Genomic DNA, 26,234 nt, shown 5'->3' with positions numbered 1-26,234 from the left:
TCAAATCTGAACCCTGGTACTGATTACAAGTCGCACGGAACAACAACAACATGCGCAGGGACAAGCTACACTCCATCTTCCTCGTCCATGATCACCTTTAACTCCCAGCCCTTCATATCGTCATCCGGCTCCTCCAATGCCCACAGAATATCCTCATCGTTCTCTCCGTTCTGCCGTGTATGATCCGCGGTACCGTTGACCTCCTCGACTCCGCTTTCAATGTCGACGTCTTCCTCCTCTTCAAGCATTTTGCGCCGGGCGATCTCCGCTTCGTCCTCCTAAGAGTGTGATTAGATAGGGGAGCATATCACCGATACGGACACGACCTACAATGTCAAATTCGTCTTCTCGTTCCTCGTACTCGACGTTCTCGTCCACCTCCTCGAACCCTCCTGCGAAGGCTCCCCAGCGCTCATCCGTTGGACAGTGCCAGATGAAGATGTTGCCCAAATTCGTGACGGAAGCTATCGAGGGTTTATGCGGATGCCACTAGAGCGTGAACGGTCACAAAGGGCGTAATGAGGATAGCAAGACGGCGTACGTGCACGTAGGTCAGCAGCTCGCGGCCTCCGTCGAGCGTGCTCGCAAGGAGACCCTCTCGCGCGAGGTCCCAGATGTAGATTTTGTGTGCAGCATCGTCTGCGGCGCCTGACCAATATAGTCCAGCCATGAGACAGACGTTGAGGGAACGGTACAATCAGGGCGTACCTCCTGCTAACCACTCTCCGTCTGGACTGTACGACATGGCATGCCACGACACCTTGCTGATGGGGTCGTGGAAGCGGTGCGTCGGCTCCAACTCCTGTTCGATGTACTCGCCATCCGCATTGGGAGGTGCGTATACTGGCAGGTTGAACTGTCGGAGGACACGGTCAGAAGAATTCGTCACTATTCGTCTGTGCTGGGCGACGTGTCAGTCACAAGGTACTCGTCAGTCAGGGCAGGAATCAAGGCGCACCTTCCTGACGCGACGAATTCGAGGCCACGGATGATGCCTGCGCCTGCTATCTTATGTCGGGCTATCATCTGCGCGAGCTACGTGAGGTGTGGTTCCCAAACTGTCACGATGCACATACGGTTTTGGTGCGAGTGTTGAAAACTAGGAGTGTACCCAATGTCGTACCTACGAAGACATGCTTGCCTGACGGGTCAAACCGTGCTGCTGTTGGGGCAGACCTAGTGCTACTCCGTGAGTCGGCGCCACGAAGGACTCCACAGAAGCATACCTCGATCTGTTGTATTGACCCTCATCGTCACTCTCATCCAAAGCCTCGATGAGCTCGTAGCGTCCCTTGTATTCCTTACGTTGGTCCACAATGTAGACCTCTCCGCTGCTCAGAAGGACGAGGATGATTTTGCTTGGGGAAAGATGAGCGAAGACGTCAGAGATCAGGCATTTAGCAGATACGTACCTGTTTTTGGGATGGAACGATGCAAAAACCACAGGTACGTCGAAGCGAATTGTAGACCGACGGCGGGGAGGTTCGCTGTCGGAGGCGAGGTCCCATACGATTACATTCCAGTCCTTCGACGACGTTAGGACATAGCGCGAGTTGTGCGACCAGCTAGAAAGTATAAGAACTCACAGTAAGCCACAAGAGCTGATCGCGACGCACTCGACGCTGGTAATACCCTTGACATGCCCCTCGCACGTCCGCACCGGACCCTTTGTGTCCAAGTCCCAGACTATAGCAATCCCGTCCACGCGCCCTGCAACAATGAATCGCCCCGATGGATCGTATCGAGCTATGCTAGCATACGAGTCCAACGACGTCTGAATCGCCGTCGGGTACGGCGAAGTGAACAGGTCTATAGGGAACGGTCGAGGTCAGCAATCCTGACAAGCAAGATAGAGAGGTGTATCGGACTCACTTGCTACCGCTCTGTTCATTTTGACCACACGTACCGACAGGCGTTTAGAAGGAGGATATGGAAAGGAAGATAGTCTGGGGTGCAAGCGAGCCTCTGGTGGCTGGAAGCAAGCGAGGGGACGCGTGAGGCGCGCGCGATGAATTGGCCACAGTCGCGTACTTCGCCTGAACCATCACCGTCTATTGTAGACATCGTCCCCTCCTGCATTCTCAACTATGGCACAAGAGCATCGTGAGGATGCTGCCACGTCCTATGGAGGCCTCAAAGTTCCCATTGCTTTCGCGAAGCACGATGAGACAGCCGAAGCGGAGACTGTCGTCCACCTCGAAGAATGGAAGAGGAAAGCATACGAAGTCCTGAGCAGGTTGCGAGAGGATCTCCGCGCGCGAGGACCTGTGGATGCTGATGCTCAAGCAGAGATTGTATATTATTTGTCTCCCTTTGCTGGAGATGGGCCATGGGTGCTGGAGCGAAGTCGAAACGTCGCACTAGGCAGGTACCCGTTGTCTTCCTCCACAGCCTCTGCTGACTGCCGGGCTACATAGACATTCTGAATGCTTATGTGATATCGTCCACCGACTTACAGGAGCAAGTCCTCCGTGGCTTTATCAAACCCATCTTCCAGCCTAATCCCCATCCTTCGGTTAATATCGAGACAGGTCGCAAGCTTCCTCGCCCGGCCGGTGGTCCTCTTGGTCACCTGGATTATATGGAAGGGCAGGAGTGGAAGAATCACCCCGAAGTCTCGCATGTTATATCTTGGTGCCTATCGCATACCGATGTGCGTTTTGTGTGACCACAATCTCACCGTTCCTCAATCTCTTACTTTAACTTGCACCGCAGACTCGATCCGTGGAGAAACTATGGCATCTGTTCGTTCCTCCCATCATGACAATGCTTGACGATTATGATGCGAAATACAAATTGCGAGGCGTCCAACTCGTGTCGCAGCTGCTTGAGGTCTCCCCTCCTGACCTGCTGCGACGTACAGGGATTGACACTCTGATCCTCAGTGTAAGTGTGACATTCTTCCTGTCGCCTCAACCCCACCCTTTGGTCGTCGTGCTGACGTTTGTGTAAAGTCCCTCAAGACATGTCTGACATTCCTCCAACATCGGGAGACACCAGATCTCATTCGCGCAACCGTGCCAACGAGCGTCCGACTGACCGAGCTCACGACCGCAGACGGCTCTGAGACCCGCTTCGATCAACTCTGCGCCCTTCTAGGAGATTGCATCCTAGCCAATATATGGCTTTACGCCTCGAGGGAGCTGGACGCCTTGCAGGCATCTGTAGACGCGATCCCTATACTTGTTCGCACTTTGGGCGTCGGAACTTCTCGCTACCTGAAGGTGAGCTGGCAGGAGCCATGCTTGGCGCCCTCGAAATTCATCTCGGAGTAACAGGGCTTGATCCCCCAACTCGTCTTCCCTCTCATTCCGAGCCCAGATAACGGCGCTAGTGTGGAGTACAAGCTCTCGTCCCTGCAGGCCCTCCTTGCGGTCGTGGAAGTATCCGCGCCCAGGATACCTAAGTGGCGGGGTACAATCCTGGAGGCTATCCTGAAGTGCTGGGTGGACATTCCGAGCAATGCGACAGCAGAAGGTGGCAGTTGATATGCGTGCAGTTACGACCCGCACTCACCGAGCCGTCTGCAGAAACGATACAATTAAAGGACCATTGCCGTGCCGTTTGTGCTGTCCTGTGGACGGTTTGTCAGTCTGTTGCAGAGGCCGTTCACGTATGTCCATAACGCACAGCCAAAGTCTCAGGAGAGGGGCTGACTTTGCTTTAGGGGGACTATGAACGTATTCTGTCACTGAACCCAAAACTATTCGGACCGCTCCTGCAGCTCCCTTAGGTGAAAGCGTCAGCGTAGAGTAGAACGGATGAGAAATATCTCTCGTCACATACATCGGACACCACGTCAACTTCTCTTGGTTGGTTGTAAGAAACGTGCCACGTATCTTGTTCTGACGCACGAGCGATATTCTGCTGAGCCTAGCGTTTCTCACGTAGGTTGGGTGAGTCACGCACATGAGCACCATGAGTTATTGTTGTGTGCTCCCTTTGAAGGGGTCGCAGCCATGAGGTTTTCCCCATCTTCTCGAGAGCAATCCCGGACGAAGCAATTACTAGCTCAGTGTAGACATCAATACATAGGAAATGCTCTCATCTGACTTCACAAATAATATTGTTCATATCGTCCATATCATACATGCATGCAAACGATATCGAGGGGGACTCATGTCCGACATGCAAGTCATACTGGATGAGTGCAGTCACTGACTTATGCTGGGTTGAAGACATCTGAGCTATCTCCGCGAAGGCCCAACGATGCCATAAAATCTGACTGCTTGTGAGAGCACCAATCAAGTGATCGAGAACATAGACTTACCACGAACGATCGCGTAGCCATCCCGTAATGAGCTGGATGGTACGCTATACATGGGATAAACTCTCAAAATCTGCCGGTATTGTTCGGTCACGTTCATCGTGTCACGATTGATAACACGTTGTTCTTCATGACAATGCGAGGGATCAATTAGAGTATGCTAGAAGTATATTGTAAAGCCTAACTGACCTGTTATCTCGGGAGTTGTAGCAGTAGAGATGGGGAGCATCTCAACGTCACCATGATCAGCAATCATTGTTGCTTGGCCTGCAGCTGGAAGAGCGGGTGGATGGGTTGCAGTGTTGGTGGTAGTTTGCTGAGCGCCCTTGAATCTGCTTTTGGTGCGATACTGTTTCGTTGTGGTCTGCGGCATGTCAGAGAGTGTCATCTGGGTATCAGTGAAGGATATATGACACACCTTGTAATCCTTGTTCATGTCTTTGACACCCGTGCAGATCTCGACCCATTCTTGGGATAACTGAGCCTTGATAGGCAAATAGCGAGCCCATGGATTGTCGGTCAACTCTAACGTGAACTCATCGAGGCGATCTTCATATCTACACAAAAATGGGAATGCTTTCGTCAAACACATGGATATGAGTGTACGAACCACTACGTACTCTTCAATAGACTCCATCATAGCCTCGAATTCTCCCGGATGGTCACGCTCGAATCGCGCCCTTTGTTCCGGCTCGAGGTTGGAGAGTATCTTTTTCCATCGCCTCAGGATGGCCCCGAGCTCCTCGATCTTGGCTTCGTTGGGACAGCGGGAGGCATAGAGTCCAGCTACAGGGCGGATCAAGACGTGGTGGGCGAACTGGATGGTGTTGAAGACATTGACGACAAAGCCGAACTGGTCCACGACACCAGTGCCATCAAGTAGGCCACGACGAGCATTGCCCACGTCTGTATACGACATTGTCGGATGCTGAAAAAAATTAGCGATCTCAAAGGAGTCGGACAGCTTACAGCCCAGTGAAAAGCTCACATTTTACGCGCTACGCGCAGATTTCAAGAGTGGGGAGCAGTCAGCTTTACGCGGCGGCAGGGGGCAAGTGCTGGGACTTGAAGGGTACTGTGGGAGGGTAGTGGGATATAGCAATTGGGTGGGCTCTGCTTCTATGCCCCAGGACTTTATACATGCGTAGTTATGGTTATCTGGAAGGGACGCGTTTCCCGAACGGGCGTACACAAAGAGACTTCGGCGCTGTGAACATGGATTTCTGCGCCCGGTCTCCCGGCGCTTTTGAAAACGCCTGCAAGCGAGCACAGCCAAGAAAACCTGCTTTCTCTCGCGGTCGCACGTCCACAGCAGGTTTTCTCGGCTGGAAGACCGCCGAGACGTCCCACCTGAAGCAGGGACTTGATCCTCCTCCCGTTTCAACGATTTCGATATCACAATTATCACTAGTATACAGTGCATCCGCCAAACCTCTCTGTGCAGACATTGCAAATCCCGCCAGCAACACGGGGGTTGAGGAGCGTAGGGGAGACTCCCATCTTGCACTCAGCCATTTCCAAGGAGGAGACGGACGACCGCATCGTTGCCGGCCCTCGCCGTTGCCGTCGCAGACAAACCGCGCGGGCTCGAGCTCGGGAAATGTGAGGTATGAGATGCATTATCCCAAGCGCACGACATAGCAAGTGTAATGTGAACAGCCTTCTGACACCGAGGGTCTGTTCACATGCACCCACAAACTATTACGTATGAGTCTGACATGTTCACGTAGTCCGCGCGGGGCTATGTAGACTGCAGCAGCAGCAGCAGAGAAATCGATCAAGGCAATACGAAAAACAATGCCTACCTATGGGGGAAAGTAGCGTATGGTCGTCTCAACGTTCAACTTTTCTCTCAAGCAGTCGTGAGCAGCATGGGTGTCAGTAGGTCCATATTATAAACTCCGAGATAAGGGTTTCGCTAGTACTGCTTGTGTTGTACCCCCGTCGGAGATCAGTGCGCCTATTGTTCTGAGTTTCAATGAGTTCGGCAGGACGGCTGTCACAAATGGCACGGACGTCCCGCACTTCAGCCTCAGACATCTCTCCCATTTCCCCTATACTTGCCCTCACCATGTCAGGGAACGATTCCGGTCCTCGCAGAGAGCGTTATGCGACACTATCGCCTGTGGAGATCACGTGGAGGGACAGACAGCAGTATCTGGAGTCCCGGGGGTATATGCTCCGACGTCGTTACCGACCTGGCTGGGTACCGTCTTGGAAGACAGACCCGAGCATTCGAGCTAAAGATGCGGAAGACTCTTTATCAACTCATGTAAGTATGACGTCCCCTGTTTGTCGTTCAAAACTAATTGCGTCCGCGTTCGTAGGCGTTGAGGTCGAGCCTCATGGATGCTACGAGGATCGCTGACGGCAAACTCGTCCTACTCAAGCGTATCCGTTCAGATTCTCAGGAGCTGGAAATTGCTAGACGATTTTCTTCCCCAGAGTATCGCTCGGACCCGCACAATCATTGTGTACCCATCCTCGACATCATACCGGACGCGGATGATTCACAGATGTCATACATCGTGATGCCTTTTCTCCGCTACGTGGATAACCCCCCCTTCGAATCTGTCAAGAATATACTCGACTGCATCGATCAGTTGCTTGAGGTATAACTTTTCTTTCTGTAGTCCGGGATGACAACCAACAAATGACGGCAGGGTTTAGCATTCCTACACGAGCACGGCGTTGCTCACCGGTACGCACATCACGGTGTCGTCCACAACCATACACTGACTTCGATCTGACTGTAGTGACTGCGCCTACAAGAATCTCATGATGGACGGCTCTGCTCTCTATCCCGACGGGTTCCATCCAATGTATACGACTTCTATGCCCCAACAGATCAAGCGTCCGGCCACGTTACTTTCTCGAGATGATGTCCCTGTTACCTATTACTACGTTGATTTCGGGATCTCGACTCGGTTCGAGCCAGAGGATACGAACAGACTTGTCGTTGGCTCTGATGGGCTAGACCAAGACCCACCGGAGCTTTCTGAGGATGACCCTTATGATCCATTCAAGCTTGATGTGTTTATCATTGGGAATTTCTTTCGGCAGCAGTTTTTAATGGTCCGTATCATGTTATTTGTCCAGGAAATCGTCGTGACTAGTTCTACAGACATACGCAAACGTGGACTTTCTTGTCCCACTAGTCAATCAAATGACTAGCAGGGATCCTGCATCGCGACCAACTGCTGCAGCTGCACTTGTTCATTGGAAAGCGATACGTCGGAGCATATGGAGCGTGCAACGATTTTGGAGACCTCGCCCACGAGGGGAGCCTTTGATTGTACGAGCAATCTTCGATGGGTTTTCTTTGGTAAGTCTGTGTCTCGCGGGCAGCTTTTTCAGAGCGTTTACTCCTAACCCCCCAGTTCTACGTCATCTATAGGTTTCTGCTTTTGGCTCGATTATGAGTCGAAGCACTCGCAACCGTTAGTGTTCCTGCATATCCGTATAGTTGCTGTCGTTTGTCTAGATGCTATGTGAATACGTTGTCTATTGGTACGGTCTACACACCACAATCTGTTTGACATTCCAATACGCGTGGATTAGTCTTGGCGCACTATCCGAGAGACTACCAAGTACCCAACGGCTCTGGTCTGGATGTGACTGTAGTATGGCGTTGAGAAAGCTATATCCCACCTGGCCGACCGTTTGCCGACGGCTCGCCAGACTAAGACGAGGACGATGAGGACGTCAAGATGAAGGTTGACCGGTGATCTCCTGCCTGATGCCACTCGCACCTCGTAGCACCACTGAATCGACCGAGATAGGTCAGTTCCACATGAACATCATTACCTCTATGATTTACTGGACTCCTGTTACCGTTGAGTTCCGACTCGATGGAACGTATGACAGAGATTTGATCTAACGATATTGAGGTGGGTTACTCCACGCAAGGTCTGTTAGGCGAACAAAAGATGCAGGGGTCTGAATACAACTAGCGCACTGCCCATGCCGTCAATAATAACGTCAATATACGGGACAACGGTCCTCGTAGTTCAGTCGGGAGAGGTGGTTGCCAGGAACAGCGTTCTGAAAACGCTCTTCTGGCACACAAGGCTGTCCGGAGGCGGTTGTCGCGCGGCAAACTCGTACGACTCGACCCTAAATGTCAGCTATCTATCCGGCCTAAAGAACTCCATTCTTCAGCATGGCCGAGACGTCGCCCAGGTAGGCGCCCACGCGGCTGAGATGCGAACTCGAGAGCACCCACAGGCTGGCATGCTGAACCCTTTCTGGAGCTTCAGTTGGATATTCCGAAATATTGATGTGCCCCAGGCAAAAATGCTGAAGCGATGTGGAGGTGAGAGGGAGAGCGGGACCTGGAGCGAAACCATTCCAGAGGTGCCGCGATTGTAACATACTTGTGCGGCATCTGCAGCTTAGGAGGGTTGGCGTTCAGACGCTCTGCAGACCCGGTGTTCAATTCGCGTGAGGTGGGAACGGTTGGGCGACTCGGCTCGCTTAAGATGTTGTTGTTATGCTCCCTTGTTGTCCCCGCTCGAACAGATGTCATCAGGAAAAACTGCACTTGCTAATCAGGGATAATTACCCCTAATTAGGCCGATTAGGGCATTAGTCTCATTAGCTTAGTCCCGTCCTAATGAGCGGCCGAATAGATGGCCATTATGTCCATAAGCGCGCTGCGCAAATGGATCACTAATGCCCTCTTACAGCGCTCTTATGCCAATAATTTGTACACTCATTTTAGAACCATATATATTGTGTCGTTACACATTACAGATGGCGACACGCCATTATATTGAACATCCATATACTCTAGTACAACATGACACGACAACTATGGCTAGGGGAGACGGACCTACGGGACAAACTAGGCATCCTACTAGGATATGGGTATATCTGCCACCATAGGCTGATGCTGTATATACTGATAGAGGGCAGGGAGAAAGAACTGCGAAGGAACGGTAGTGCCGAACAGGCATTGTGATGTTAGTCTAGTGCTACTGTACTTATTGGAGGACATGGGTATTACACACGAGCAGGAAGTATACGCGATGTTAGGGGATGGAGGGACTTACACACATGCAAGGAGAGTAGCCAGTTCGTGCAGCACCCAGGACATGGAGTTGACGGCGACTCATCGGGGCAGGCGGGTAGAGATAAGATGAAATGCACAGACCTGAAGCTTTGTGGAGTGTGTGCTCATTGATCTTCGTCCACCCACCTGCACTAGATTCTTGGCCTTGCTGCTGTTTCCAAAGGAACAAATGAACACAGTGCGTCGCGCCACCTACCAGCTAAGGTCTGAGGAGGTGTTCGCATGCCAACTTTACATACTTAGACTATACCAGGACTAGAGCAGAGACGGAGGTGAAAGAGCGATCTACCGTGACGTGGCAGCTGGGAGAGAAGACTTGGACTTAAACGCCCGTCGAACTTGCACGTCTAAGCTCGACGGGCGTCTGAACAAATGTCCTTCCGTGTCCAAGTACAGGTGCTTGAAGAGGCAGCCGTGCATCCGCCAGAGTGCACACGATCGGACAATACCTGCAACCTCTCGAATAGGCCACGTTCAAATATACATGAACCGCTAGAACAAGGAAGTACCTTGAAACTTAGTAAGTCATGTCGTCGCTCGCCCACATTTGCCGCCCGTCATTAGAGACGGTGAAGAGCGGATTAGCAGCCATTATCAGGGACTACACTAATTTATCTCTAATTAGCAGATGCAGTTTTTCCTGATGGTCGCAACCCCAAGGTTCTCTTCTCACCGCCGGACGATTCACATCGTGCATCAGAGGTTCACATGAAGGGTTATCCGAATCGTCGGTCAACAATGGATGCTGAGCGATTTGTGGATGACGCGACTGGAACTCCACATTTGTTCGCCCGGGTGACCCAGCCCGGTAGCCTGTGAGGTTCGGCAATTCATGCGCTTACCATGGCATCGTGGGACGAGTCGCTTCGCAACCTGAACGCGGTGCACCATTAAGTGAAGGCCGCCTAGTAACGTCTGTAAGCTCACTGTCATGGCCGCATGGAGCGCGCACTGACAGGAGGAGAACTGACCGGACAAGACAGTGTTCGCGTCCTCGGCGGCTAGGGAGTCTTCGGGGAGCTACCGCGGCAGACAAGTTCAGGAGACGGCGCCAACCAGCCGCCGTATCTGCATGTTGTCAGAGTGGGAGGACAGGGGTCCGCTGATCAGTCCATGACAAGGTATCCCCAGGGCCGCGACCGCAGCACCATACTCGTGTGCATTCCTCGTGCGTACCATGTTGACGGTCACCCATGGTCGATTCGCTGTTCCAAGCCCATCCTTCGACTCATGAGGCCGGCCACGATGGCACCCCTGGAGCGCCTCTGTAAATCGGGCCGGCCACGCTCGGACGATATCCCACACTCGAAGTATGCTGTAGCCCGATGAGAGAGAGTCGATTGTCGCATTTTCTGCTCAACGTCGCGCCGATCGTGCCTCTCCATCCGATAACAATTAGATAGGAACGCCTGCGGGTCTTTGAGGTCCTACAATTTAGAACCATGCGCTGAGCTCTCGGAAGCACGGTGCCTGAACCTTCAATGCAGGGATATGTCCATACGGAGTCCCACTGCACACCTTTGAAGAAGGAGATTCTAGATCCTGTATCGTTTTGAACAGCTTGAGGGAGGCTCCTATGGAGCATGACATACTGTAGAAGCGGCGACTCCTAATGGTAGCGATTCCCATGAATTAATGATGACGAGAGGAAAACCTCGACGCTGTCGGACTTTGCCGGGATTGTTGCGGCAATAACCGACTAAGCCTGCCAACGTCGCAACACTACTTACACCGTACATGACAGCCAGGAACCATCCCGTGTCAATAACGCACCTCTTTCTTGCACAATGCTCGCTAGTATGGACTCCTCCTTACCGTTCAGGTGCTCGGTCAACATGCCTCGTATGATCCAACAGCATTAGGAAGCATTGTTCATCCAGCCGGAGCATCAGACTCAAGTGGAAGGTGAGCTGCCAGTGAGCGTAGATGACTGGTATTCGTGCCATGCGTCCACATGTCTGTTTGGGCAGCGTGTGAGGTGCTAGGGTTGGGGCCGCATTGTACTCGAAAGCGGTTCAACCTTGACCTGGGGGGAAATTTCCTGTCCACACGCAGAACATCGATTTTTCCGTCCCTTCCCTGATCCCTCTAGCCACCTATGGGACAGAGACATCAGGCATCTCTCATAGCCCGCGTCCGTCCTCACAGTGCTCCTCCCAACTACCCGGGGCAACTACGCCGCATACCAGCTGCGTATCATAAATGGTGTTATGACCGAGTTAAGCCCCCCTGAAGGCTGCGTGCCGCTTCATAAACCTGATCAACAATTTAGAGAACCTCTCTGGGATCCGCGCCGAACTTCGGGCTCTTGATGGACAATACGGACAACACGGAGAAGAGGAGCCTTGCATAGTCAATCACCGTACGCGTCTGGCTTTACGTTGGAGCACAATATCATGCATGCTTGGGTAGGCTGCTGGGGGAATGCAGGTGAGCGTTTGCCACGCTTCCTATATCAACATTGCTGGCCGGACTGAGTCCTGTATGCAGACAATGATGACGGAATCACCATTCTGGACATAACTGAACCCGATCAGCCCGTGTAGTGTTTCTTACGGGACGAGCACGTGCTCGATGCTCGCGCGTACCTCAGGTTCTCTCTCGACGACGACGGTAAGTCACACAGTCATCCTTCCGTTGTAATGGATCACAAAGAATGACAACGTGGCTGGACGAGGACAGAAGCTGTGAAGGGTCTCGAGAGCGCCCCTCTCATCGCTGTCGATGTCTTGGCCGAAGCCTGGCCGCAATTTAGCTTCGAAGATCCTGCAGCCTCTACAGCGCGACCCCCTCCTAGAACCGCAAGCGTCACAGTAGCAGATGCTGCTGCCGTCCCATTGCTGTCGACATGATTCTGTATGTCGCCGTAAAGCATTCCATCAATATTGACGACGACAACAACAAAATCTCCGTCTGGCATTCCTTACTGTTGAGAAACCAACGTCGTACCCTCCGCTTTCACCTTCGTCGCTCTCACGGACGACGGATACGTATCCTGCACCCTATACCTTTCTTTACCCCTGCTCAAGTTGTACAGGCGCTGACGGACATACTGCCGTGGAGGGAGCGCAGTAAGCTCGGCGACAACCACGCCCACACTACGCCCCTCGCGAGCCTTTCTGCATTCCGCACTGGGCTGCGCAAGCCGGGCCAAACGCTGGGTGAGCGCACAGTGGTGTCTGTGTCCTTGCTTTCTCCGCGGATACCTCGTGGTCAAAGGACCTTCAGGTGTTTGGTTACGCGCACCTGAACGCGACTCCTACGACAAGCAAACTGTCCATTACGCAGAGCCAAGTTTCCAGGAGCGGGACTGACTTTGCGCTAAGGTGACTATGAACGTATCCTGTCACTTAAGCCAAGTTTATTCGGACCGCTCCCACAGCTCCCTGAGGTGAAAGCGTCAGCATAGAGTAGAACGGGCGAGCAAACCCCACACAACGGACACTAGGTCAACTCTCCGGATTGCTTGTAAGAAACGCGCCACGTATGTTGCTTTGACGCAGTCGTGAATAGCGTGGGTGTCAGTAGGTCCACATTACAAACTCCGAGGTATGGGTTTGGCTTGTGTTGGACCCCTGTCGGAGAACAAATGGTTGTGTCCATTGTTCTGAGTTTTAATGAGTTCGGTGGCTGTCACAATTGTGGCGGACGTCCCGCACCTCACTGGCAGCCCCCTCAGACATCTCTTTCTTTTCTCCTATACTTGCCTTCACTATGTCAGACGACGCTTCCGCTCGTCGTAGAGAGCGTTATGCGACACTATCGTCTCTGGAGATCACGTGGAGGGACAGGCAGCAGTATCTAGAGTCTCGGGGGTATATGCTCCGACGTCGTTACCGACCTGGCTGGGTACCGTCTTGGAAGACGGACCCGAGCATTCGACCCACAGATGCGGAAGATTCTTTAACAACTCATGTAAGTCTGACAATCGTTTGTTGTTCGAAACTCACTGCGTTCGCGTTTGTAGGCGTTAAGGCCAAGCCTAATGGATGCTACGAGGATCGCCGACGGCAAGCTTGTCCAACTCAAGAGGATTCGTACAGATTCTCAGGAGCTGGATATTGCTAGGCGATTTTCCTCTCCAGAGTACCGATCGGACCCGCGCAATCATTGTGTACCCATCCTCGACATCATACCGGACGCGGATGATCCGCAGATGTCATATATCGTGATGCCTTTCCTGCGCGACGTTGATGATCCCCCCTTCAAGTCTGTCAAGAATATACTTGACTGCATCGATCAGTTGCTTGAGGTACAATTTCTCTTTCTGTAGTGCGGGATGACAACAAACAAATGACGGCAGGGTTTAGCATTCCTACACGAGCACGGCGTTGCTCACCGGTACGCACATCACGGTTGCCCACAACCATACACTGACTTCGATATGACTATAGTGACTGTGCATACAGAAATCTCATGATGGACGCTTCTGCTCTCTATCCCGACGGGTTCCATCCGATGTATACGGCTTCTATGCCCCAACAGATCAAGCGACCGGCCACGTTACTTTCTCGAGATGATGTTCCTGTTACCTATTACTACGTTGATTTCGGGATCTCGACTCGGTTCGAGCCAGAGGATACGAACAGACTTGTCGTTGGCTCTGATGGGCTAGACCAAGACCCACCGGAGCTCTCTGAGGATGACCCTTATGATCCATTCAAGCTTGATGTGTTTATCATTGGGAATTTCTTTCGGCAGCAGTTTTTAATGGTCCGTATCATGTTATTTGTCCAGGAAATCGTCGTGACTAGTTCTACAGACATACGCAAACATGGACTTTCTTGTCCCACTAGTCAATCAAATGGTTAGCAGGGATCCTGCCTCGCGACCAACTGCTGCAGCAGCACTTCGACACTGGCAAGCGATACGTCGGAGCATATGGAGCGTGCAACAATATTGGAGACCTCGTCCACGAGGGGAGCCTCTGATTGTACAAGCATTGTTCTATGGGTTCTCTCTGGTAAGTCTGTCCAACGAGCAGCTTTTCAGAGCGTTTATTCCTAAACCCCCCAGTTCTACGTCATCTATAGGTTTGTGCTTTTGGCTCGATTATGAGTCGAAGCACTCGCAACCGTTAGTGTTCTTGCAATCTGTATAGTTGCTCTTGTTTGTCTAGATGCTGCTATGCGAATATGTTGCCTGACGGTACTGTCTATACATCACAATTGGTTTGACATCCCGATGCCCCTTCCTCCGTCCTCAAACGCGTGGCTTGGTCCTAACAGCACTAATAGAGATAGTACTACAATGCAGGGGAATGTCCATGCGAAGTCCCACTGGTATGCACAAATTCTAGATCCTGTATCGCCTTGAGCAGCTTGAGGGAGGCTTTTGTGAAGCATGATATACTGTAGGAGCGACGACTCCATGTAGCGATTCCAAGTGACTTTGGTGGCAAAAGGACAACCAAGACGCTCCCGGACTTTGCCGGGATTGTTGCGGCAACAACCGACAAAGCTTGCCCGCACCAGCACTCGAGGCCCGACGCTCATCGCAACGCTACACCGTACATGACGGCTAGGAACCATCCAGTGTCAATAATGCACCTCTTTTTTGCACAATGCTTGCTAGTATGGACTCCTCCTTTCTGTCCAGGGGCTTAGTCAACATGCCTGGCTCGATCCTAATCCAACTGCCAGTGCAACCGGTCCAGGAAGCTTTGTTCGGCCGGCCGGAGTGTCAGACTCAAGTGGAAGGTGAGCTGCCAGTGAGCGTAGATGAGTGGGTCTTCGTGCCATGCGTCCACGCGTCTGTTTGGGCAACGTGTGAGGTGCTAGGGTCGGAGCCGCGTTGCACTCAAGAGGGGCTCGACTTCAATCGTAGAACATCGATCTCTCCGTCCCTCTCCTCCATTCACTCATGGGCCAGAGACATCAGGCATTTCTCATAGCCCGCGTCCGTCCTCACGGTTCTCCTCCCAATTACCCGGGGCAACGACGTTGCATAGCAGCTGTGTACCATCAATGGTGCTTTGACCAAGCTCCCCTCGAGGCTGCGCGCCGCTTTGTAAACTTGATCAACAATTCAGAGAACCTCTCTGTGGTCCGCGCGGAACTTCGGGCTCTTGAGGGACAATACGGACCACACGGAGAAGAGGAGCCTTGCATTCCCAATTACCCTTGCCCGTACACTGCATCCCTTCTGGGTTCTGCGTGGACGACAGATCTGGCAGCCGGGCGGAGGATGTACGCGTCTGGCCTTACGTTGGAGCACAATATCATGCCTGCATGGGTAGGCTGCTGGGGTGATGCAGGTGAGCGATTGCCACACTTCCTATATGACATCGCTAGCCGGACTGAGTCCTGTATGCAGACAATGATGACGGAATCACCATTCTGGACATAACTGAGCCCGATCGGCCCGCGTACTGTTTCTTACGGGATGAGCGCGTTCTTGATGCTCGCGGGTACCTCGGGTTCTCTCTCGACGGCGACGGTTAGTGTCCACATGGTCATCCTTCCGTTGCAATAGATCCTAACAAATGATACTGTGGCGGGGCGAGAATAGAAGCTGTGAAGGGTCTTGAGAGCGTCCCTCTCATCGCTGCTGATGTCTTAGCCGAAGCCTGGCCACAATTTTGCTTCGCAGATCCTGCAGCCTCCAAGGCGCGGCCCTTTCCTAGAACCGTAAGCGCTACAGTAGCAGATGCTGCTGCCGTCCCTCCTCTTGTCGACATGATTCTCGATGTCGCCGTCAAGCATTCCATCCATAATGACGACGACAACGAAATCGAGCGACTCATGAGGCTACCGGGCAAGGCACCAGAGATCAAGAGCATTCTACGAGGTGTCAACCCGTTCCCGGACTCTGGCGTCCGACTGCTCATACGCACTTTGTCCGAGTTGGAGGAGGTCGCTCGCGTTGACCTCTCAAACTTCCAGCTCTCCGGCCCACAGCTCGCTCAAGTGTTGTCTGCTGTTGGTGAGATCGAGCTACTAGACGCGTCGTCCAACTCGGTCCTCGTCGCAGACGATATTCCCACCCTTCTTGAGGCGGCCCCGACCCTCCGTCGTCTCGTGGTCATGGATTGCCCTTCTATCGTCGACCGGAAGATCCTCGATCTGGTGCAAGAGGAGCCTACTCACTTCAGGACCCTTGAAGGTCTCCTTCATCCTGCATTTCTCACTATTGAGAAGCCACTCTCGTATCCCTCGGCCTTCACCTTCGTCGCCATTGACGACAATGGAGACTTGTCGTGCACTTCCATACCTTTCTTCACTCCAGCTCAGGCTGTACAGGCGCTGACAGACATACTGCCGTGGAGGGATCCGCATGAGTTCGGCTGCAACGGCGCCCACACTAAGCCCCTCGCGAGCCTTTCTGCATTCCACGTTGGGCTGCGCAAGTCGGGCCAAACGTTCGGTGAGCGGACGGTGGTGTCTGTGCCCTTGCTTTCCTCGCGGATACCTCGCGATCAACAGGACCTCTGGGTGTTCGTGTTGCGCGCACCCGAACGCGACTCCTCTTGGTCCTTCAACAAACGACCTATCAAGAACAGGTGGGGCTTTGTGCGCTATATCAAGGCCGAGGAGGGCCGACCAACCGACGGTCCGCCTTTGACGGACGCCGATACCACGAGGGCGAAGTCGATCCTCAACAAACAGCTTGGCTGCTCTGGCCGGGTGTACGACCTGCAAGGTTTTCTCGAGTGCATGGCGCGCGAGGGGAGGCCAATGCCGTCCGAAGAGGCGGCGCAGGAGCTGGAACGCCTTCTCTACCAGAAGGTCATGGAGACGGGCGAGTTTTGCTGCCCGTTCATGGACCTGGAGGATGCGGTGGAGATCGAGCCAACGGGGGTGTTTGCCCGTGAGACTGGAGAGAGGTACCGGTGATCGGCAGCTTGCTTGATGTGTCCTTGTGCGTAGGATGTCTTTCTCGGCGACGGGATCGTGTTTCTTCAAAGATTCGATCTTAGCCCCGATCGTTGGTATTTTACGATGTACTGGAATCCGGCGACTTTTTTCCTGTACGATAGCTCATTGGACGTGTTGTTAGGAGAGTGAGAGGCGGTCCTTGTGGTGGACGTAAAATGTAATGACGGATATTGCCATCGAAGCGGAATACGCGGATAGAACCCTGGTATGATGTTTCCTAGTCGCTCCACATGGACATGCTGCTGTTCATTTGATGTGGCAATATCTAACCCTCACGCTACAGGTGAACGTCAGGTCAAGGCTCTGTTCTGACAGTCCTATTGCCGTACTTTGTCTTACACCCGTATCATTACCGTCGTGTACGTTTGTCGAGCGATGCAAACACTCGTCTTGATCGTTAAGAAGGTTACATGTGCTGGTATGTGATGACATACTCTCATCTCAATCGGGCATGTCCTCAGGGGAATCAGAGGCGATGATATGGTACTTGACAAAGACACGCATACATGTATCTTTACCAGCTCTGATGATCTCGTGTCATAGAATGTGGCGGTACACGCGGATGGGATCACAGTGTGTTGTTTCCAGATTGCTCCACATGTAGGGATAGTTGAAGCTAGCGGAGCCAGGCTACGAGACCGCGAGGGGACCACGTCGCAACCTGTGTTCGGTGACTAAGCTATCGAATGCATAACAAGGCAGAGGTGGGCGACTCCTAATCCTTCAATGCGAGGTGATGACCCCACGGAGACCAAGCACGGTCGTCTCGGAGGATGTTCGGAGTTGGACCTGTGCTTGCTCGAGTTAGCCTCCTAGGCCACAACAGCATATGGAATATGAGGGCTGCAATAAGGAGGCCTAGCACTCCACTGGCGATGAAACCTGTGTTCCTCCGCTCGTTGTAGTGGGTGAAAGCGGACACACAGGTCTGAGAGGACGGCGTCCTGCTGATCATTCGGGAAGTCGTCGAGCCTGCCGAAAACACGAGCGAGGTGGAAGACGACGCGAACGTGCCCGCAGAAGAACTCGATAGATCGCGGTCGATTCAAGGAACGTGTGCTAGGGCACAAGTTGGATTTCAGCGTTGGCTCCGTGCACGGCGGGAGCAACGATGATATGCACCCATCTGCTTCTGGTGCGAGCCGTGCGGCATGTCCCATTTCCATTGAAGACGTCCGGCTTCTGTCGGCGCGTGGGTCCACCGATCAGCCACTCGAGCGAGCGCAGCGTTCTGCCACGCACAATTGCCGTCCCTAACGGTGTCGCCTCCGGGTACCTGGAGAAGAGCTACACGTTCGGATGATCAGCACTTCGTGTAGGGAACTTTGCACCCACGCTCTCAGGGTAGGATTGAAGACTGTACTCCAGCTACGTCATGCAGCAAGCACTTGACCCAATCAGAGCAGCTCGGAAGGGTCCGACCGGTATTGAGGTACGGCTGAGGAGGAGGGGAGTCGACCGGCTCAAATTGACACAACTCACGGGCTTCCGTCATAGAGTACACGATATGATCGCAAGAACAATTGACTACTCCCGAAGAGGGCCCGGCGTAAGATTGTCCGGATTCCGTTGCTTATAACCATTCTCGATGAAGTCAACAATAGACGAGCACCGAGCGAAAGCTTCTGCTCCCTATCGTTTGTCATCTGCGGGTGCGACTCCTCAGTCAGACATTGACAGATGCCAGCACATTTTTGTTCTGCTCACCCCCGGCGGTGCACATGAGAACACTGACTGCTCTTGCTAAGACGATCACGGGTGTGTAGTCAACCACACTGAGAAAGAACAACAGGCATATTGAAATGGAACTGGCTGGTTGAATATGAGGCAGCAGAGGCGAGGCTGCACAGCTTCGTGCAGCTGCAGAGCAACGACCTCCCTCGGACACGCTCGTGCGGAGGGCACGAGTACATGATCGAAACACCACCCATCACACAATCAAATACTTGTGGGTGTCGGTGTGCGCAGATACAATACGACTTTGACAAGAACGGGCCGAGGACAGCGAGAAGTCGTGTTGAACGCCGGCGCCCAAGGTTCCCAAACACCGCCGAGCAAGCGCGCGGTAGCGAAGCTGACGTGTGGAAAGTTCGCGCTCGCAAAGGTCTTGTGAGCACCGGGCTCGAGGTGGCGGAATGCGAAGGTGCTCACGAGCAGATAGAGTGCCGAAGGACGAGCCCCTTCGTATGAAGACCCCCGAGCCTCGAACGAGCCTGTCCGCCTGTCCGCGCCAAACGACGCCCGAAATTCGCAGATCGCCGCGCACGCATATGGCGATTCCGCTTGCCGACGACTACAAAGAACGTTCGATGACCTTTGGATGAGCAGGGTGCCGACGTGTTGTGAACGTGTCCGTCCATCGATCAGATACAGTGCGATAGATGTATTCGTGGTAGCGTTTTACTACATGTCACCGCGGGCAACATGACGTATGTCCAACCTAGATAGGCGACTATGCCGGGTCCACAAAGACACATCAGCATCGCAAAGCAATACGTGAAAGAGGACAAGCATCACCGGAGGCCCGCACGACAATATCTGCTGCAGGTGCGTGCCAAACGCAAAGCGCTAGACTACGCGGCCCAGGCTTACTGGACACGCACGCTCGCGTCCGCGCGGGTGCCCATCGCAGACCCCCTGGATTACGCGACTTGCGCCCCTCCTCACGCAAACGGCATTTCAGGAGGCGCGGTTACTCATCCGCTAAGCGGACCCTCGCACCGCGTGAAGCGCCAGATTACGGAGGTTGGGAACAAGGAGAGGATGAGCGCATTACCGCCACATTCCCACTACATTCCCATGCATGTTCCCCTTCCTGGGGAACATGCTGAGTATTTACATGTTACCATCGCATTACCATCATGTTCCCTACACTCCATTCTAGTGAGCTCGATGCCCTGCAGACAAGTCTCGAATATGTGTCAGATAAGAGTTATCGCGATTATTGGCCTTGAGCCAGATATCGCGGTCACGGCCTTTGACGCGTCCTTACGCGCGTTTACACATGTCGCGACTTGCACTCTGCCCGCAATACACCCGCGTTATTCTGTGCATCCAGCCATCATCTACGACACCCCATGCCTCCCAAACCACGTTGGCAAGAAACAACAAAATGCGAATGCAAATACAAATGCTCTAAGAAGATCCATGGATTCGACTACGTTAGCAAGCAGACCGCGACAAACCACGCGCGTACTGATCGTAAACTCGTGGCCGCACAAGCTGCCAGTCAAAGTGCCGCACTTCAAGCTCACAATGAAGTCCAGCGAGGCCCCGGAGAACCTTCGCACAGGGTATATGCGCCGTTTGCGCGCGAACATCGGTCCGTTACCGCTAGCCTGAGCCGCAGTGGCGCGATCTTTCGGTGAGTCTTCAATGGTTTCTGACGGACCAAACGAGCTCGAGACACATTGTGGATCTTCGCCTTGACGTTGTCGATGGTGTCGGAGGACTCAACCTCGAGCGTGGTGGTGTTTCCGGTGAGACTCACGACGTTTTCGTCCCTCACAGTGCTCCCACTCTGGGCAATGCATCCCGACCTTTGTCGCCAGTACTTGATGACGATTATGCACTCTCTGGGCCTGGGATCGACTTCGATGGCTCGGTCAGGTCTGACTCTCCTCTGGGACTTGATGGCGCTGACACGGCGATGGATGGGCAAGATCTTGTTCCGGCATCTGGCGCGCCTGCATCTCTGGGTTCTTCTCGGTCATCCAGCCCTTTCGAAAATGTCGCGCCCACCCTGCCACCTGCTCCGGCCCTCTTAGATCTCACTGGCGACGCAGAATTGTCGACTCTGGTGCCGGCTTTCCAGGAGCGCCCACCAGTCCGTCTCGCTTACCTTCATGCCGTCCTAGCCAACATTTTCGAACATTCGCCAATCTTGGATGCTGAGAGACGGCTGAACGATGAGCTTGCGATCATGAAACTGTGCTTGGGAACACTGCCTGACTCTCCCCGAAAACCTGCGCGATCGCTTGTCACGGCACGCAAACGGTTAGGTTTGAATGTCAATGACTACATTGCTCTCCAGGCGGTTTGCACTGCATGTTTCAAGGTTTACTCATCTGAAGATATTGATGCTTTATTATCACCCCAGTGTACAGTCCGAGGCTGTAAAGGCGAGGTGTACAAGGAGACCCGCAAGCGTCCGGCAGCGTCCGGTGCAGAAGATGAGACCTGCAAGCGGGTGCCTGCAAAGCTTGCAGCATACGCTCCGCTTCTCAAAGCCCTCCCGCGTTTTTTTCTTCGCAAAGAATTTGTTAATGATTTAGACAGGTCCTGTAATGATGCGCACCCTCGCGCTGTAGGTTACAGTGAACATATGCATGATTTGCAGGATGCCGAGGCTTACCGCGCTACCACACTGGATTGCGCCCGCACAGTTCATGAAGATGGCCAGGTGGAGGACGTTCAGGCCTTCTCCGGGCCGCGGCGCACCCTCCGTTCTATCAAATACGGGCAGAGCTTCACCATCAATCTCGATTGGTGAGCGACTGATTGCGGCCCTGGAGACGAACCATTGACTCGATTATTTTGTAGGTTTGGTGTGACGGAGGGGCGGCCGCACTCCGTCGGGGCGGTGTATCTGACATTCAACAACTTACATCGCTCTGTCCGGTACTTGCAGCGCAACGTCCACCTACTCATGATGATCCCCGGCCCGCGCGAGCCAAGCCTTGAACAGCTCAATCATATGCTTGAGCCGGCTGTCAAGGAACTCAAGATCCTTTATACTGGTATGTCCGGTCCTTCTTCCGGCGCTTCGGATGATCTGAACGTGTTGCCGAACGAGCGTGATCGCGACGTTCTGCGCGAACATCTCGTACCGTCAGGTGTTATTACTTCCAACATAGGCATGTCGTTTGTGATAAGCGTTGACGTGGTTTGTAACAGGTGTCCTGCTTTCTGTTTTTGGAGAGCCTAACCCAGTGCCGATGCACGGAGCAGTCGAATGCCACACAAGTGATGCCCCAGCATCGAGCAAGCTCAAAGGGACAGCGTCGCACAGTCATAAGACACACCTCTGTGGGTGTTGTGGACTGGAACACGGAGATCTGAATACGGAGGCTGGGTACGATTGCAAGAGTATGTATTTCGCATACACTAGACTTGTTTGCTCACTTTTTTCAGGCTTCCGGCTGCGGGATGATTGGGAGATGCTCTCAGCGTCTTTTAGAGCGAAAGAGGCGACATCAAAAAAAGCACGCAAGAAGATCCTGGATGAGACGGGCAAGCGCTACTCAGTGATGGACGAGCTCACCGGGTGGTTTCCGGTCTCCACATCAGCGATTGATTTTATGCACAACTTCTATGGTATGTTCAGTGATGTTTTTACGCCCTGTGCAAGCGGAGACTAACCTGTTGGGAGGCATGGCAACACACATGTTCACGGAGATCTTGATTGGGGGGCATCTCCTCGATGCAGATGGGTGGCGGAGGCTTCAGGCCATTGTAAACTCCATTCAGTGGCCGTCTGGGATTGGACGGCTGCCATCTAACGTAAGTTTGTTTTTCTCGCTAGCAAGCTTAGCATGCTTCTAACACGCTAAGCTCGGAGAAAATCGTGGCCTTCCGAAGGCCGATCAGTGGCGCCGCTGGGTGAACATCCAGTGCACTGTGCTCTGGCTAGTCTGGAGAGGTGAGGATGACAAGATCCGACGAGGAGCCCCCGACATCCCCCATAATGCGAAGACAAAACCAACATTCGAGCGCAACCTCGTGAAGATTTACCGCGTTTTTTTATACGCGTCTTTGGCGGAAAGGATTCTTGCCGCTAAGAGCATCTCCAAGGAAGAGGTTGAATATGGCCATCGTTTTCTTCAGTGGTGTTGCCAGGAGATGGTTGCGCTTGGCATCCATCTCGTGCCTAACTTTCATTACGCCATGCATTACCCGCAGTTCTTTCGCTTGTTTGGACCAGTCTATGCTTGGTGGCTCTTCGCGCATGAACGTTTCAATGGCGAACTCGAGAAAGTCAACATCAACGGCCATGCTGACGGTGAAATGGAGTTGTCGCTTATGCGCAACTGGATTACTAAGCATCGTTTGTACGAGTTGGTAAGCACTGCCCATTGCAATGAATGTTCTATGATTGCAATCGCGTGCTAACGGTTCCAGATTTCTACACTGCCTGCTGATGCCACGCCGGACGAGCGCGCCCTTCTCGAGCGCATATGTACCGAGCAGGGCGCAACTCGTGGGACCCTCCGCACTCAGATCGCAGCCTTTGCGCGAGGCGCGTCAACGATCCTGAAGCCCAAACGTGTCAAGAAACCAACCAATCTTCGCCGTCTTGCTCATCCTGAGATCTACCGCCTCCTCCTCGAGTTTATTAGGTCCCGACATCCTGATCTCATTATTGCTGACGATATGACTCGCACATCAGACCATGATGCAATCCTTCTCGCTGATGGCTCAGTTAAGGTTCTCCCCTTCATCTGCAAGGATGGGCTTCGATTCGGATCAACTGCGGATTCTCGCACACAGGCAGACTCTTATGCATGTGTCGATTTTCCGGATGGCCGAACACCATGTCACCTCCTGTATCATTTCGAGGTCACTGTTCACGGCCTCCCCCCCATTTTTTGCTCTTTAGTAGAGCGTATGCTGTCCGATGACAGTATGCCAACCTTCCCTTGGTCGATGTAGTATGTACTCACTCTTATACCTAACATGGTTCTGATGTTATGTTGTTGTACAGTTCGACCGAGCTTGGAGTCTACGTTGCATATCAGCACCGGTTCTTCCCTATCGAGTTTATCGACAGTTCCCTTCTCTCTGCTGCAGTCGCGATTATACCCGTGACGAGCAATGTTCGTGGGCTTGAGCATCCAATATGGGTGGTGCACTCATTTGATCGTGTAAGTCCGATTTTCATACAAACATTTTGCGATTGATCATCATCTTTGTACATGCAGACAGGAATTGAGCCAGACGACATTTGGTTCAACGACCTACAAGATGAATTGGACCAAGAATCCGAGAACTCCCCACTCAGAACATGACGTCGCACCAGCTGACACGCCCTCGACTAATCCTCCAACGACGCAACAATCAATGCCGGATCAATCCCGTTGGTCACCTTCGCAACGCGCGCGCGCGCAGCTTCAACAGCATCCGTGTCGCCGCGCGGTCGTTTCGTCTTTCTACCCTCCCCCTGCTTTGCTTTCTTCCGCTTTACCGGTTCTTCGACTGGATCCTCCTCCTCCCCCCACAGCGTCCCATTTCTAGCCACTCGCCCCGACTCCATCCAATCGGGGTTCGCCTCAAGCACGTCCGCCTTTACCATCCACGCGCGCACCCGGTTCTTCAAGCGCGCTTTAGGGGGCTTGACTTTCTCAAGGTCTGTCCCCAGTACTCGTTCCTTCATGAGTTGCGCCTGATCGGGGGAAGGATCCGGTCGTGCATCGACCTCGTCGTAGAGCTGCTGGAGCTGGAACAACTCTGGGTAAGCATACGCAATTCACCCTCGTCCCCACCACCCAAAACAACTTCTGATCACTGGCAAGGTCACGACATCTTTCGTCCCTTCTAGTTCAACAGTCCCCGTCCTGTATCCACTGCTGCCCGTCTCGCTTCTAACGTCTCGACCATCGGGTCCCCAGATGAGTACGCCTCAGCTCCCTCCACAGATAGCCACGTCGCAGCTGAACATGCCCCAGTGCGCGATACCAACACCCTTGCTCGTACCGGATGACAGCACGCCGTCCCATGGTGGTGCACAGCTCACTGCTCACGCAAGGCCGAACCCTCTTCCAAACGGCGTTGGCCCTCCGTTCAACATGTCGTACTCTCCGCTGACTGTCGGACACTTCACGAAGGCCTACTTCCAGCAATGGGTACCGGAACTTCCCGTCAACCAGCCAATGCTCAAGGTCGAGGGTCGCGAGATCAACCTGTACCAGCTGCACTACGATGTCATGAGCCAGGACGGCTTCCGGATCAACGTCACGGTCCAGCAGATTGCGCCGAATCAACCTCCTCTGCTCGTTCCCTCTCTCGTGATCTCTCAGGATCAGTGCCCACTCATCCCGGGACGGCTTGGGTTCGTCAACTTCTCCGGTAACAGCCATGAGCCCACTAAGTCAGGGCCTGGTATCGCCATGCACATCGAGCAGGTGTACAAGCCATGCCTGCAGGACTTCGACAGCCTGTACCTCCGCCAGCTCTTCCACCAACGACGGCTTATGATTCTCGGGCAGAAGGTCAACGGTGGCGACATGTCCGCTGGCCCCTCAGGCGCCACGGCTCCGCAGGGCTTGAGCGACATCAAGGACCCGAGGGCCCTCAGCGAGATCATCAGCTACGTGGCGCTCTCTGCCCCCGAGCTGCGGGCACACGGTGTGCCCAACCACATCATCACACTCCTCGAGAAGCACCGTGACCAGCCAAAGGCGACGCTCCAGCAGCACCACGACTTCGCGAAGAACATCCAGATCGCGGCGCAGGGCCAGCTGCACAAATTCTCGAAACTCTGCGATAGCAAACACGAACGCGAACGTAATGCTCCACCACCATGCCAACAGGATGAACGTGGCAAAGTATCTGAACTCACCAATGCGCTGCGCCACCATGGCCTGCGACGTCGGTAACGCACAGGTGCGCCTGCAGGACGCTCTCCTTCCTTGTGTTCGTCTTCGTTGTCTGATTGCGCATTCACCAGAAACGCCCCCGCATATTTTGGATCGCCCCATGGGGTACCCTTGGCCTTCCTCTGCCGCTGCACAGCGACCTGTCAAAATGTGTGTTCATGCATGCTAACGTCATGTTTTTCATCAGTGTCATCACTCACAGTCACCGCGCGGGTGCGCCGGGTACTTCGTTCCAGCCGCGCGGCCTCTGTCTCGCCCTCTGGCCCGGGAGCGTCTTCGTCATCCCCCCCTCTGGTCCAAAGCCATCGTCATCGTCTGCTTGCCTTTCCTGGTTCGTTTGTCCCCCCTGTTTGTGATATTGCCTATACTCACGCGCCATCGTACCCGAACTTGACAGCGATCCGTGCTGTCAGGTGCTCATC

At 53.5% G+C, this 26,234-nt stretch overlaps 8 protein-coding genes across 8 annotated transcripts; 5 read left to right on the top strand and 3 right to left on the bottom strand.

The window, feature by feature from the left end:
* Positions 1 to 21: 21 nt before the first annotated feature.
* DICSQDRAFT_135332 (COMPASS complex protein) lies at positions 22 to 1,935 on the bottom strand. Its single transcript, XM_007364368.1, has 10 exons — positions 1,873 to 1,935; positions 1,617 to 1,809; positions 1,413 to 1,565; positions 1,227 to 1,358; positions 1,077 to 1,176; positions 959 to 1,026; positions 709 to 896; positions 542 to 648; positions 331 to 489; positions 22 to 278 (listed from the first exon to the last, which is right to left on the bottom strand). Exons 1-10 carry the CDS (start codon positions 1,889 to 1,891, stop codon positions 66 to 68), a joined length of 1,332 nt encoding a protein of 443 aa, XP_007364430.1. The 5' UTR covers positions 1,892 to 1,935; the 3' UTR covers positions 22 to 65.
* A 129-nt stretch (positions 1,936 to 2,064) lies between these two features.
* On the top strand, positions 2,065 to 3,931 carry DICSQDRAFT_103604 (uncharacterized protein). The gene is made up of 7 exons (XM_007364367.1): positions 2,065 to 2,364; positions 2,418 to 2,653; positions 2,716 to 2,886; positions 2,955 to 3,224; positions 3,279 to 3,477; positions 3,531 to 3,613; positions 3,668 to 3,931. The coding sequence occupies exons 1-7, from the start codon at positions 2,088 to 2,090 to the stop codon at positions 3,731 to 3,733; spliced, it is 1,302 nt and encodes a 433-aa protein (XP_007364429.1). The 5' UTR covers positions 2,065 to 2,087; the 3' UTR covers positions 3,734 to 3,931.
* Positions 3,932 to 4,162: 231 nt separating this feature from the next.
* Positions 4,163 to 5,343, bottom strand: DICSQDRAFT_160817 (uncharacterized protein; the record flags this gene model as incomplete). The annotated part of the gene is made up of 6 exons (XM_007364366.1): positions 5,256 to 5,343; positions 4,888 to 5,195; positions 4,686 to 4,824; positions 4,457 to 4,631; positions 4,271 to 4,393; positions 4,163 to 4,221 (listed from the first exon to the last, which is right to left on the bottom strand). The coding sequence occupies exons 2-6, from the start codon at positions 5,184 to 5,186 to the stop codon at positions 4,163 to 4,165; spliced, it is 795 nt and encodes a 264-aa protein (XP_007364428.1). The 5' UTR covers positions 5,187 to 5,195; positions 5,256 to 5,343.
* A 991-nt stretch (positions 5,344 to 6,334) lies between these two features.
* Positions 6,335 to 7,783, top strand: DICSQDRAFT_83979 (uncharacterized protein). The gene is made up of 6 exons (XM_007364365.1): positions 6,335 to 6,539; positions 6,595 to 6,879; positions 6,931 to 6,968; positions 7,024 to 7,342; positions 7,392 to 7,592; positions 7,648 to 7,783. The coding sequence occupies exons 1-6, from the start codon at positions 6,339 to 6,341 to the stop codon at positions 7,687 to 7,689; spliced, it is 1,086 nt and encodes a 361-aa protein (XP_007364427.1). The 5' UTR covers positions 6,335 to 6,338; the 3' UTR covers positions 7,690 to 7,783.
* Positions 7,784 to 13,055: 5,272 nt separating this feature from the next.
* On the top strand, positions 13,056 to 14,422 carry DICSQDRAFT_146052 (uncharacterized protein; the record flags this gene model as incomplete). Its single annotated transcript, XM_007364364.1, has 6 exons — positions 13,056 to 13,256; positions 13,309 to 13,593; positions 13,645 to 13,682; positions 13,736 to 14,054; positions 14,104 to 14,274; positions 14,375 to 14,422. 6 exons carry the CDS (start codon positions 13,056 to 13,058, stop codon positions 14,420 to 14,422), a joined length of 1,062 nt encoding a protein of 353 aa, XP_007364426.1.
* A 781-nt stretch (positions 14,423 to 15,203) lies between these two features.
* On the top strand, positions 15,204 to 17,668 carry DICSQDRAFT_103597 (uncharacterized protein; the record flags this gene model as incomplete). The annotated part of the gene is made up of 3 exons (XM_007364363.1): positions 15,204 to 15,597; positions 15,657 to 15,779; positions 15,852 to 17,668. The coding sequence occupies 3 exons, from the start codon at positions 15,204 to 15,206 to the stop codon at positions 17,174 to 17,176; spliced, it is 1,842 nt and encodes a 613-aa protein (XP_007364425.1). The 3' UTR covers positions 17,177 to 17,668.
* A 3,199-nt stretch (positions 17,669 to 20,867) lies between these two features.
* DICSQDRAFT_57329 (uncharacterized protein) lies at positions 20,868 to 24,117 on the top strand (the record flags this gene model as incomplete). Its single annotated transcript, XM_007364362.1, has 8 exons — positions 20,868 to 21,706; positions 21,761 to 22,053; positions 22,169 to 22,306; positions 22,352 to 22,534; positions 22,590 to 22,720; positions 22,772 to 23,278; positions 23,339 to 23,815; positions 23,932 to 24,117. The coding sequence occupies 8 exons, from the start codon at positions 20,868 to 20,870 to the stop codon at positions 24,115 to 24,117; spliced, it is 2,754 nt and encodes a 917-aa protein (XP_007364424.1).
* Positions 24,118 to 24,251: 134 nt separating this feature from the next.
* DICSQDRAFT_56817 (uncharacterized protein) lies at positions 24,252 to 25,907 on the bottom strand (the record flags this gene model as incomplete). The annotated part of the gene is made up of 2 exons (XM_007364361.1): positions 24,252 to 24,653; positions 25,776 to 25,907. Coding segments are annotated over 2 exons (534 nt in total), but the record flags the coding sequence as incomplete, so codon positions are not given.
* Between the last annotated feature and the right edge of the window lie 327 nt (positions 25,908 to 26,234).

Source organism: Dichomitus squalens, assembly GCF_000275845.1.
Source record: "Dichomitus squalens LYAD-421 SS1 unplaced genomic scaffold DICSQscaffold_8, whole genome shotgun sequence".
NCBI classification, from domain to species: domain Eukaryota; kingdom Fungi; phylum Basidiomycota; class Agaricomycetes; order Polyporales; family Polyporaceae; genus Dichomitus; species Dichomitus squalens.
Note: the sequence above shows the minus strand (reverse complement) of the source record. Positions and strands in the feature narration are given on the sequence as shown.